The 12,676-nt window shown below is 46.0% G+C and overlaps 1 protein-coding gene across 4 annotated transcripts in view; it reads left to right on the top strand.

Moving 5' to 3' along the window:
* Positions 1-12,676, top strand: part of MYOF (myoferlin) — a 152,958-nt gene that overhangs the window by 121,689 nt on the left and 18,593 nt on the right. For 2 of the 4 annotated variants that reach the window (XM_047073186.1, XM_047073184.1), the window contains 7 exons: positions 435-511; positions 3,019-3,075; positions 4,524-4,535; positions 6,048-6,146; positions 7,678-7,803; positions 9,901-10,056; positions 10,521-10,612. In XM_047073186.1, coding sequence (XP_046929142.1) covers positions 435-511; positions 3,019-3,075; positions 4,524-4,535; positions 6,048-6,146; positions 7,678-7,803; positions 9,901-10,056; positions 10,521-10,612 — 619 coding nt within the window. The remainder of the gene's footprint in view (positions 1-434; positions 512-3,018; positions 3,076-4,523; positions 4,536-6,047; positions 6,147-7,677; positions 7,804-9,900; positions 10,057-10,520; positions 10,613-12,676) is intronic. The other 2 variants (XM_047073188.1, XM_047073187.1) reach the window with 1 other exon arrangement.

Raw genomic sequence — 12,676 nt, 5'->3', positions numbered from 1 at the left:
CCAAATGAGCCGCCTGCAGCTTCAGGCCTGAAATGTGCAACTGTTTGCCCTGCTTTGCTTTGCTGTGTCTTGGGAACAGATTCTAAGAAGCTGAAGCTCCTTCCGATGTGAGTTTCCTTCTCCGCTCATGTCCTCTAAAGACATTGGTCTTTCTTGATACAATTGAACCGTTCTTTTTTGAGCACTTCCTGTGTACAGGCCCTGGGCTAATTGTCCAAGACAAGAGAAAATGTCTAAACCTACATCACGTTTTGGGAAAAGTGATGAGTTACTGGGTCACCTTCTCCATTCAGGGATGGTCCTATACACTCAGTGAGTCCTACCCATGAGTAAAGTCTACTTTCCACTGTGGCTGCTGAACTTGAACTTCAACTAGAATGTTCAGTACTGTTTTTTTCCTAAGTATCTTGGGTGAGAAATTGTTTGTCTTGCAGCCTCCCTTCTGTCTACCCCACCCTGCCGGGACGTCATTATTGAAATAGAAGACACCAAACCATTACTGGCTTCAAAGGTAGGTTTCAGAACTGATCATCGGATAATATCAGTTTTATTTTCCAGGTGCCTAGGCATTGGGCGAATTCAGGCAAACCGCCATTCAATGCAATTAAAATAATAATAACCAAGCCAATTTATGGAGGTAGAATAAAGAATCTGAATCTTACACTCATCAGTAATTAAATGACGTCGTGTAGATTAATGTCCTCTACCCTGGGTCACCCGGGATACTTAAAATAATACCCAGGACCAGGCCCCACCCTCCAAGAGGAAGAGGGACCTAGTAAACATCAGTATGTTAAAAAATCTCTCCAAGCGCTTCCAATGTGCAGGCAGGTCTGAGAACCATTGGTGTGAACAGTCTGAATGATACCATTTGCTAGAAAGAGAAATTTCAGGAAGTGGTTTGTAGCACTGAACATTCCAAAGAAGGGGTGCATGCATGAAGTAGAAATGTCATGGATTTTTAATGACCCTATTTGCCCGTGTGTGGGTTATCTAAGATTTTTATATTCACTGTGGTTTTGAGGTGAAGAAATTGGTGGAAATGCTCACTCAGGACCCTATTTTAGAACCATTGCAGCCAATTCTACAAGAAGGAAAGGGAGGATGGGGGGAAGAAAGGTCTCAGTCCAGAAAAAAGAAAACATCAAATATCTCCCTGTTTGTGTTGGCATTTAGGATGGACTTTCACAGCATGTTTTAATGTGCAAACTGGCCAAAAAATGCACATGATTGCACTTTAATATGTTATGTCCATAAACAGTGCCTTTTAAAAAATTCACTTCCTTCCCACTTCATTAAGCTCACTAACAACTGGACCATATGAAATGTGGTCTCCACAGCCAGCTCTGTGTCGCAGTGCATTTGATTCTGTTCCCTGGGAATCCTCCACAGTCATAAATGACAATATCAAATCTGTGAAACACCACATTTGCTTTGCAAACGACCTCACATATTCCCACCAAAACAGTGGTGGCCTAAGGAGAAATTAAGTACTGTATACTTAAGAACCTTGATTGATAATACATTTTCACAACGGCCCAGGAAAAAGGCAGTTTTAGATCCTGTTCTGTAACCTGTCTCCAGTTTTCTTACTTTCCATCGCCAAACAATTCTTATTCGTGCCTGCTGTGTCCTCGGTAGCCCTACATATGGGGGATCAAGAAGATCAAGGCCAATCTATGCTGATATTGTCACTCATTTCGTAACAGTAGTTGACCGATGACTGGGCTACTGGAACAACACATTGTGAAAGGTTAGTTTACATCATAGAATCTGAGTTGCAGCGGAACAGGATTGGAGGTGGTAGCACTGGGAACCGCCATTGTTCAGTGCCCCCCCCTCCCGATCTGAGGTTTCACTTTCCCTGAGGTCGACTGCGGTCCCAAAACACACGGTCCTCCTTCTGACGAAGTGTCAGAGGGGCAATAGTAGCCTGACACTGCGTCACAGCCCCTACGTCATTCACCTCACCCATCTCATCACTTAGGCATTTTATCATCTCACATCATCAGAAGGGTGAGTTCAGTACAATAAGATACTTTAAAAGAGAGACCATAGCCACAAAACTTATTACAGTATATTGTTATAATTGTTCTATTTAATTATTATTGTTGATCTCTCACTGTGCCTGATTTATACATTAAACTTTATCATGTGTATACAGGAAAAAGCATAATATATATAAGGTTCAATTCCACCCGCAGTTTCAGGCATCCACTAAAGGCTTGGGACGTATGCCCCGCTGATAAGTGGGGACTACTATACTGTACATGACTTTAATCAGCTTGTTCTGCTAACACCTAGCTGAGGCATACTGTGTTAGGAAAGGCCGGTTGGAATCTCCCCTCAAAAACTGACTCCACCCATTCATTAGGGAAGACAGTACACATCTCGGCAAAGGCAAATGAATGAAGTTGAGCTTTGGAAGAGCAAATAATAACAACTTTGCTGATGTCCTATATTACATGTACATGATGTGCATGCATTACATGTACATGTGATATATGTGTAATGTATGTCCGTTACCACTAATCTGGGTAAATTGAGAGAGTAAGTCAAAACTAACTGCTGTTGATGTGAGCTGGAGGCTAGGGCTTTGGGTGACTGTCCTGTGCTCACAGAAACTCACACCGTTGCCCTGTGAGATCTCTGGGAGTTCCTTTTTATCTATTTATTTATTTAATTTTAATGTCTATTTTTGAGAGAGAGAGACAGAGTGCGAGCGGGGGCAGGGGGGGCGCAGAGAGAGGGGGAGACACAGAATCCAAAGCAGGCTCCAGGCTCAAGCTGTCAGCACAGAGCCTGACATGGGGCTTGAACTCACAAACCATGAGATCGTGACCTGAGCCAAAGATTCTTAAGCGACTGAGCCATCCAGGTGCCCCGGATCTCTGGGAGTTCTTAAGTGGGCTCAGCATTACCACAAGAAAGGTGGTGCCTGGGGCAAATTGGTAAGTGCTAGCTGGATAACATGGGCATTCCTACATGGCCATTTCAACAATTACCTTCCAATTCCAGTGTTTAAGCAGTATGTCAACAGCACTCAGCAAAATGGCTTCTCCAACGACAGTGCATGTATGTATGATGAGAAAATGCATGAAGCTGCTTGGGACCATGGGGACCTTGGTCTAAAGACTTGAATTCTCCTTTCAGATTCCTTCTAATACTAGATTTTGGAGTGAAAGGTGATCTTTAAGCAAATGTGATTGTTTGAAGCCCGGGGAGATTCTTGCCATGCAGATACCATAAAGCAAGCTTCTTGAGATGCTCGCATCCCTTTTCCACATGAACTCTTGAGTAAATGGGCGTGAATAAATTCTCCCATATTAATCCTAACTTTTAAAACCAGACATTTGTTTTGAGTCACGCTTTTTAAACCATGAACTATTCTCTTCTTGGAAATGATTTCAAATAGCTAAAAATAGATGTGAATAAACAGACTTTAAAAATCTTTTTAAAAAATTCAGGAACCATTCAGAATGTGAATGTACTTTTGGCATAAAGTCCCTCTCTCCAAAATCTCAATCTGGCTGCGATTTAACCTTCAATCCTGCTTTGGTATGAATCTAATATAACAAACTGTTACATCTGTCTATCTCTCTGCCTCTCTTGGCAATGCTGTGTACTGAATAAACGCCAATCAGAAAACACCAAGGGGCACTTAACAGAGGAAGCCCTGTGGCCGCCTCATACAACAGCTGCAGGAAGGGCCTATAATGAGGAGCTACTGTCTCCTCACATAAGAAATGAAGTTAGGATTTCAGGAAGGGGGTCTAGATAGCAGTTCCTCAGACTGCCCCTGAAGGTAAACTTGGGTGACAACCAGCAGGCACGGAAAGAAAACTCAAGCCCAGCATCCGAGCTCACCATTCCCTCATCTGTTGGATGCACCCTGAGGTCAGGGGTGGATTCTCCATGCAGAAGCTCAGATGGAAGCATTTGACCATGAGAAACTTGACATCTTCGAACAGTGTTGATGGACGCATCTGTATTTGGTGCTGTAACAGAGGCATGGGGAAAAAGCAAGGAAAGGCAGCTACATGATGATGTTGCAGCCATGCTAGACATGATTTTCCCCTGACAGGAGTTTTTGAAGGGATAAGAATAAGGCCAATTTGGGGAATACTTTAGGAGCTAAGTGAAATGAAAGGTTGGGGGCAGACTGATGAGTGGCCACACTTCCATGCACCCCCATCCCTCCCGTCTTGTGACCACTGTGCTGGCAGACAATGAGATTATCTAACCCTTGAGAACATGGGATGTGGGTGGCTACCTCCAACCCTTCCATTTTAATACTATTTGTAACTCATGTGCACGTTTTCAGAGAAGAAACCAGGAAGGTGTTTAATTATGAGATCATCTTGAATACGTTAAATAATCCATCAAAATGTTGATCATCTAAGCATGCATGAAAATTAATTTCTCCTTCTCTCTTTCTCTTTAAACCTGATGCTCATCGGGTCTCCATATCTGTGTGACCTGGCACGGTTTGCCCTCTTCCTGTGCATATATGTGATAAACAGCTGACAGAAAAGGTAACTATTGTACACGCTTTGCTAGATTTAAGATTCATTTTAGATTTTCTGCCTATAGCTGATATGTAAAGAAACTTTTTAAAATCCAGGCTTAGTTTACTGACTATAAAGGGGAAATAATTCTGTATAGTGTGTGTGTGTGTGTGTGTGTGTGTGTGTGTGTGTGTGTTTGCATGTCTATGGTACACAGAAAGGAAATAGCTTTTCTTGAGTGTTCCTTCCCTGCCCCTACCCAGACTAAGAGTCTATGTTACAGGTGACACTGTTTTTTTTCCCCCCAGCAAGATCACTCTTTCCCAGGTATATTAAAATAAGCAACGGGTGGGTCTGATGAGGCTCTATTCTTGTTAAAAATTTGAGTGGAACTTATAGCAGCCTTTAATAAACTATAGGCTTCTGCAGTTTTAAATTGTTGTACAAGTGACTTGATATGCTATCCCCTCTGCCCAACCAAGAGCCACCCATCTAAACCAGAGGTTCTGAACACTGACCGCACAATGGGATCACCTGTGGAATTTAAGAAAACGTTCCTGAATGCCCAGGACTCCCCCAGGCTGATTGAATTAGAAACCCCAAGGACAGGTTGGGAGCCACTTGTCTAAATGACCCATAATGCCTCCCTACTGTGTTTTACATTTTATCATTTTTAAAGCTCTTTCTCCTAATGATCTTTTTTTGATTTCCAAAACAACTCTCTGAAGTAGATGGAGACAGGTAGTGCTCTTACCCACTCGGTGGATGAAGAAATTGATGCTCAGAGATGTTGGATAACTTGCCCAAGCCAATGTGGCTTATAATGTGAGAGTACAGCTTATCACGTAAAGGATGGGACTGGAATTAGAACCAGTTTTTCCACCTCTCAGCTTAGCTTTGTTTTATAATGCATTGCTGGCTATAAGGACTAAAGAAATGAAATAGTGGAAAACATATAAGGGACGTTTTATCTAATTAATTTGTATATATAAATATTAAGTCAACAGGCTAAAAGAGTAAAATCAGACTAATGAATATATTGCGTCTATAGGCTGTAAGAAATCATCTAGGGGCACCTGGGTAGCTCAGCAGGTTGAGCATCTGACTCTTGATTTCAGCTGGGTCATTCATGATCCCAGGGTTGTGGGATCTAGCCCCATGTGGGGCTCTGCACTGAGCATGAAGCCTGCCTGAGATTCCCTCTCTCCCTATCCTTCTGCCCCTCTCCGCCACTCATGCTTTCTCTCTCTCTCTCTAAAACTAAAATAAATAAAATAAAATATTTTTTAAAAAAAGAATCTATTATAGCTCTGGGCATTAGATCCCACCAAGGATGGTCATTTCACCTGTAGCTTCTGGGTAGAAGAATCATGAATGCTGAGTCTGAATCTACATGTAAACAAAAATCCTATCATCTCCCCTGTTTCAGGTTCAGAAGTACCTATTACTCTTACCTGTTACATATGGGTTTTCCTGCACTGATTGGAAATCCACGTCAATACTAAATAAAGGTTTTTCCATTTTGATGTCTTTCATTAGGAGGAAGAAATCGTTGACTGGTGGAGCAAATTTTATGCTTCCACAGGGGAACATGAAAAATGTGGACAATACCTTCAGAAGGGCTATTCCAAACTCAAGGTACCTGGGCCTGTGCTGCTGTGGGTGAGGGAATGGCATCCATTGCAACTGACCATGGGCAGAGCTAAGTAGAAGACAAAAGGAGGTGATGGGGAGGGGCCCGGGGCACCTCTGGCTTCCCAGACAGTCCTCTTGCAATAGGCTTTGGCTTTGCCAAGATTCCAGGAGCTTGAGGACAGCTGTTGATTTATGGTTATGTGACTGCCACTTTGGGGCTAGGGGCATCTGACAGAGGGTTGGGAATGGGTTGGCACCACACTAATTAGGCCAACAATTATCCAGTTCAACCCAAGGAACCCTAAAAGTCATGCTCTTACAGAACAGTGTGAAATGTCAACATGCCTGTCCTCCAAACAGGCATCCATTTCACCAGCTGAAAAGTTGATTCTGTTACATGGGTATAACATACCATCACAACCATGGACACATGTGTCCAGGAGGAAGGTGAACTGTTGAGCTAGGCAGATCTGGCTATCTGTGACCTCCTGGTTTAATGTTTTGAGTTTCCAATTCTTCATTCCATGTTTCAGGCTATAATTAATGCGCTTAAGTAGAAGCAAATGCTGAAGTTTTCAGAACATTGCATGGGAGGGAAAAAAAATTTAAATGAGAAATATCTAGCCATTAAAATGATTTTCCCCATCAAAGTAGTAAAACCTCCACATATTTTCACCTTATTATCATAACATCTCAGTGCAGCTCAAGAAACACCAGCATGTAAAGAACCACTAATTTGGAAAAATGATCAAACTGGTCGGGTAGATCAGTCCCCGAACCACCCTCCCTTCCTCCCTCCTTTCTTCCCTCATTCTCATTCTTGTTCCTCCTCTTCTCCTGTTTCTGTTATGGAGGTATAATTTACGTACAATAAAGGAATCCATTCAATGGGTTGTGATAGTTGTATGTGTCTACGTGTAAACTGCCCCCCAAAACAAGGCAGAGAACATTTCCATCACCACAGAGAGCTCCTGTGCACCCCTTCCAGCCAATTATCCACCATCGCCCATCCCTCTTGGAGACAGCTGATCTGGTTTATCACCATAGACTGCTTTTGCCTGTTTTTACACTCCATATAAATAGGCTTATACCAGATGTATTTTGTGTGTGTCTGGCTTTTTTAGCCCAACACAGTTGTTTTGAGATCCATCACGCTATCCTGTGTATCGGTACTCTGTCCCTTCTTATTGCTGAGTGGCAGTTCATTGTACGGATATACTGCGATTTGTGTATCCATTCTCCTGAGGATGAAGCTGCTTCAGACCTTCTCGTATCATGTGGACGTGTTTTCATTTTTCTTAATAAACACTTAGGAATGCAGTCTCTGCATCATAGAGTCACTGGGTATTTAACTCAATAAGAAACTGCCAGATGTTTGCCCCAAGTGGTTGTGCCCTTCTACATTCCTGCCAGCGATGTGAGGGTTCCCGTCGCTGCATCCACACCCTCTCGCCCACTTGGTATTGCCAGTCTTTTTGGTTGAGACCCCACCTGCATTTTAATGAGAAATTAAGAAGCTGTTGATGGTTTTCAGGTATATGATTGTGAACTGGAGGATGTAACAGAATTCGGCGGCCTGACCGACTTTTCAGATACTTTCAAGCTGTATCGAGGCAAATCCGATGAAAATGAAGATCCTTCTGTGGTAGGAGAGTTTAAGGTGAGCAACGTGTGTTTCTGTTCTGTTTCAAATCCACCTTTAATTTCTTTAGAGACCTAGGATAATGGACAGATTACCAGCCAGCCTCTGGGGCAGGGACACGTCCTCTGACATCTGAAGGATGCTACAAGGTGGTGACAAGTAAACGGGCCATGGGGTGGGGGCCAGAAACCTCAAAGCCGTTCTCAGTACATTTCCGTCATCCTGCCTGTGCCATCCAAGCTTGAGTCCTGCAGATTCAGCGTTGTCAAGACCTCATTTCTGCTCCGTGCCCCCACTGCCTCCTCCCCGTCTTCCAGCAGGACCACCAGGCAACTTCCTGACCTTTCTGCCCTACTCCAGTCCATTCCCCATGCAGCCCAACATGATCATGTTTCTTGACTCCTAAAAGATGTCGGGTTTCCACGATGGCTCAGGTCCCAACTCCTTCCTAAGGTGGAGCTGGCCTTCCTCGAACTCCTCTGCTCCCTCGCCCTGGTGCGCTGCTGCTCAAGGACCTCTCCCAGGCCCCAGACACACCTCGTCTGCTCACAACTGGGAGCCTTGGGACAGGCTCTTCTGCCTTCCCTCTCTGTGGTCTGACAAACTCCTACTCATCCTTTTCAAGGTCAGCTCAAGTGTCACATTCTTTGTGAAGTGTTCCCTGGTTGCTTCTGGCAGAGTGACTCACTCCTGCTCTGGGCTCCCACAGGTCTGCTTCCTGCCACCATTAAAGCGCCTTTCACACTGGGAGTATCGGCTTTCGTGACCGCCCCTCCCACAGCCCGCAAATCCCAGGCACCTGTGCTGCTACTTCCCAACCCTTTCCAACAGCAGACATTGCTAATCGATCAGAACACTATACCCTACCTACCCTACCCATGTTCTTGGCATCCTTCTCACTGCGGCTTCCCAGCAAGCAATCAAAGAAGGCCTAAGAATCAAACCTATCTAATATCCCTGTGCCAGACCGGGTTCCTTGAGTTCATTTTGGGGTCCCTGATGCCCAACACATAGTAGTAAGTGCTTATTACTTCACACTGCTTTGCTGGATGAGTGTAGCTAGAACTAAGACCCACATGTTTGGAATCCAACTTGAGTGCTTTCTCTTGTACTTAATTAAGCTCATTTCAGGATACGATGTATGGCCTGTCAAGCTGGCCTGATGGCTCACTCGTTGAAAAAACATTTATGGTGCCCCATAGACATGCCCGGCCCTGTGTTAGGTCTTGGAGACAGAGTGATAAACAAGACCCAGTCCCCACCCTCAGGAAGCTCCCAGTCTCATGAAGAATGTAGACAATAAGTAAACAAGCACAATGCAGAGGTCAGTGCTGCAGCAGGGGTGAGCGCAGAAGACACATCCAACCCAGAGGCAATCAGGGAGGTTTCCTGGAAGAAGAGACACTTTTTAGTTGAGACCTGAGGGATGAACAGGAGTTTGCCTGGGAGGTGGGAGGGGGCTTACAGGAGTGACACCAGAAAAGGGAAATCACCCTTAGCACTTTACTCGGTTTAAAAAATAATCACTTTTGGGGCGCCTGGGTGGCTCAGTCGGTTAAGCATCCGACTTTGGCTCAGGTCATGATCTCGCGGTCCGTGAGTTCGAGCCCCGCATCAGGCTCTGTGCTGACAGCTCAGAGCCTGGAGCCTGTTTCAGATTCTGTGTCTCCCTCTCTCTCTGACCCTCCCCCATTCATGCTGTCTCTCCCTGTCTCAAAAATAAATAAACGTTAAAAAAAAAATTAAAAAAAAATTGTTTTAAATAAAAATAAAAAATAAATAAAAAATAATCACTTTGATTCCTATCTTCAAAATATGTGCAGGGTTTTACTCCTCACCACCTCCTTTGCCACCATACCGGTCCAGCTCTGGCCTCGATTTGTGCCTGGTCTTCCTGTTTCTGCCCTGCCCTTTCTTCTCTGTAATCAGTTAAATACTTATTTTATCATCATTTTACCTTCCCTACTGGAAACGTGTATAGTGTAATAGACACTGTTCCCTTCACGAAAGGCAGCCCCTGTGGCTGCTCCAGAATGTACGTGGCAGGGGAAGGCAGGAGTCCTCCGCCCGGGTCACCAGGGGCCTTGTGAGGATATCTGTGTGTCTCTCTCTTAGGGCTCCTTTAGAATCTACTCCCTGTCGGATGACCCCAGCGTGCCGGCCCCTCCCAGGCAGTTTCGGGAATTACCTGACAGCGTCCCACAGGAATGCACGGTTAGGATTTACATTGTTCGAGGCTTAGAGCTCCAGCCCCAAGACAACAATGGCCTGGTAAGAGTTTGGGTGTGGGGCCTTCTCCTGTAGCAAGATAATTACAGTCATCAGCCACAATAATTGTCATGTTCTTTCTTTTGGGGCGTCTGTTATCTCACTAGGGGAAAGATACTCTATCCAAGCAATGTATTCAGGAGGACTGTCCCAATGGGGATTTATCCGAAAGCTTGAAGGGGCTTTGGTTCCTCTGGTTCATGCTTCTCATTTTACAAATGTGACCTCGAGGAGATTTGCGCGGTGCCTCCTCCCTGCCACCGCCCCTTCACCCCTCACCACTTCTCCGAAGGCGGCTGGCGGTCTGCTGCACCAAGGGCCGTGTTGCTCAGACCTCAACTGAGGTGCAGACGCCACCTTTTCGTCAGTGTGGGAGCGGGTGTGGAGGCTACCTGAGTCTGCCCTGGAAACTGCCTTGAACTTGCACCCGACAGTGACACGGCATGCCATCTGTTTTGTCCCCACAGTGTGACCCTTATATAAAAATAACACTGGGCAAAAAAGTAATTGAAGATCGAGACCACTACATCCCCAACACCCTCAACCCGGTTTTCGGCAGGTAACGAACATTTCTAAACGTTTCTCTGCCCTTTGTTTCTCCACGGCTTTTGAGTTAAGGATGTGACATGTGCCCAGCTCTGTTCTAGGCCCCAGGACCGTGACTAGGAACTAGACACATATTCTCGTCAGCAGAGCAGGCAGTAAACACGTAAGGTCACAAATGCAAGTGAAAAGCGCCATGAAGAAAATAAAGCCAAGTCATAAGATGGGCTTCTCTTAGAGAGATCTGCTCTGAGCCTGGGAGGTCAAGGGGGCCAGGGCCCCGGGAAGGGGGAGGGGACAAGACCCAGAAGTCCAATACGCTTGTGGGTTGCAGACCAGAAGGACAGGCAGTGACTCGCCTGTAGCCACGTGTTGGTTCTCACTCCCCGAATCCAGTTTGTGCTTGTTCTCTGGGACATTCTAATTCCACCATTTTGGTCCAGTGAATGTATTAATGTGCCTGTTACCAAAACTGAGGAGGGGGCAGAAAATGATGGGGTCCAAATGCCCCTCCGTCTTCTGTTCCTGAAGACTTTTAAAAAAGCATTAGTTTCTCCACCGTTACCACATCAGACTTGTTTCTGGGCTGCTACACCGATCTATCTCTTCAAGGAGATGAGGTCCTTCTCAAGGGGAGGGCACATCCAAGTCATCTCTAAATAGGACCTGGATTTTTCAGCTACCGGCTGCATCCACATTTAATAAAAGCTAATAACTGCTGAACTTTTCCTGGGTGCACGCACCCTCCGGAGACATTTATATGAAACATCTCAACTTCACAACTCTGGGGTGCTAGCGTTCATCCCCATTTGACAACAGAAGAAACTGAGGCACAGGGAGGAAGAGTCTAATGTGCCCAGCTGGCAAGAGGTGGAGTCAGGATTCGAACCCAGGCCATCTGACCGTAGCATCTGTGTGGTATCCACGTGAGGCTCTCTGTGGCTGCCACCATCTCATTCCATGGTCAGCCTATCAGCAGGGCAGGGCAGGGCAGAGGTCAGCAGCCCCACATTACAGGGGAGGGGCATGGTGCCAGAGCTCTGTCGACAGAGCTAGTACATGACAGAGCCAAGATTTAGGTAGGAATTCCTGACCAAGCCCCAGGCTTTTTTCCAACACCCTTGGTAATGCTTCATATTCATGGCAAAGCCACCACCTGTAGAATAAATGGTCTTTGTACAAAACGTTTGTGAAAACAGTGTTATTTTCCCAGAACCTTGCCAAACGGGAGAATACTTTGTTCTTGTTTGATGTGTGGCCTATATTTTAATTTCTGGCTTTATTATGTTGCCCATCCTCCTCTTTTCTACTCGTTTGTTGGTTCGCGTCCTTACGCGCTCTCTCGTGTGTGCGCCCATATGTGTGCACACACACCCGTCTTCATCACAGTCTCTCAGGTTCGCACGCACTGTTCTCCCTCACACACACTCACACCTTGTGACACACGCACACAGGACCGCACTCTCACTCAGCTCCTGAGCACACGCGTGCACACACCTGTGCACGCACGTGCACACACACACACACACACACACACACACACACGCTGCCGCACACCCCAAAGCTGCCTGCCGGGGCCAGGGAATGGAAATAATCCTCTGGCACGGCAATATGATCATTTTCCTTTTCTTCCGCTGATCCAGCCCTGAGGTCTAGACAGGAAAAGGCACGCAGGGCAGGAAGGAGGGCTCCATGTGAGGGAGACAGGGAAGCAGGGGAAAGCCAGCTTTCACGGGAGAAAGGCGGCCCTGTCTGAATCACGCGTCTCTGAGGAGCCAAGCACAGGCTTAATTAAGTGGCAGGAAAAGTCTTGCTTGGAGCCCCCCCGCCCCCCCCCCCCGGGAGGAAGCGACGCTGTCAGGCTGTGCTCAGCCAATCTGTGCCCGGTGTGTGTGTGTGTGTGTGTGTGTGTGTGTGTGTGTGTGGAGCCCCCTCTCAAAGGAGATGCCGCCTCTGCAGGCCCGTGGATGGCTCTTGGTCCCTAGGCTGATTCTTAGGGGGTGACTTTCTTCTCAGCGGAGACCCTCAGGGGTTCTGGGACAGGAATTCAGAAAGGGGCAACCTTTCGTGTGTGCTCAGC

The sequence above is a fragment of the Lynx rufus genome, unplaced genomic scaffold, assembly GCF_022079265.1.
Source record: "Lynx rufus isolate CCGP_SWC_20201006 ecotype Redwood Valley unplaced genomic scaffold, mLynRuf1.p SCAF_11, whole genome shotgun sequence".
Taxonomy (NCBI): Eukaryota; Metazoa; Chordata; class Mammalia; order Carnivora; family Felidae; genus Lynx; species Lynx rufus.
This window is presented reverse-complemented; position numbering and strand designations above follow the sequence as displayed.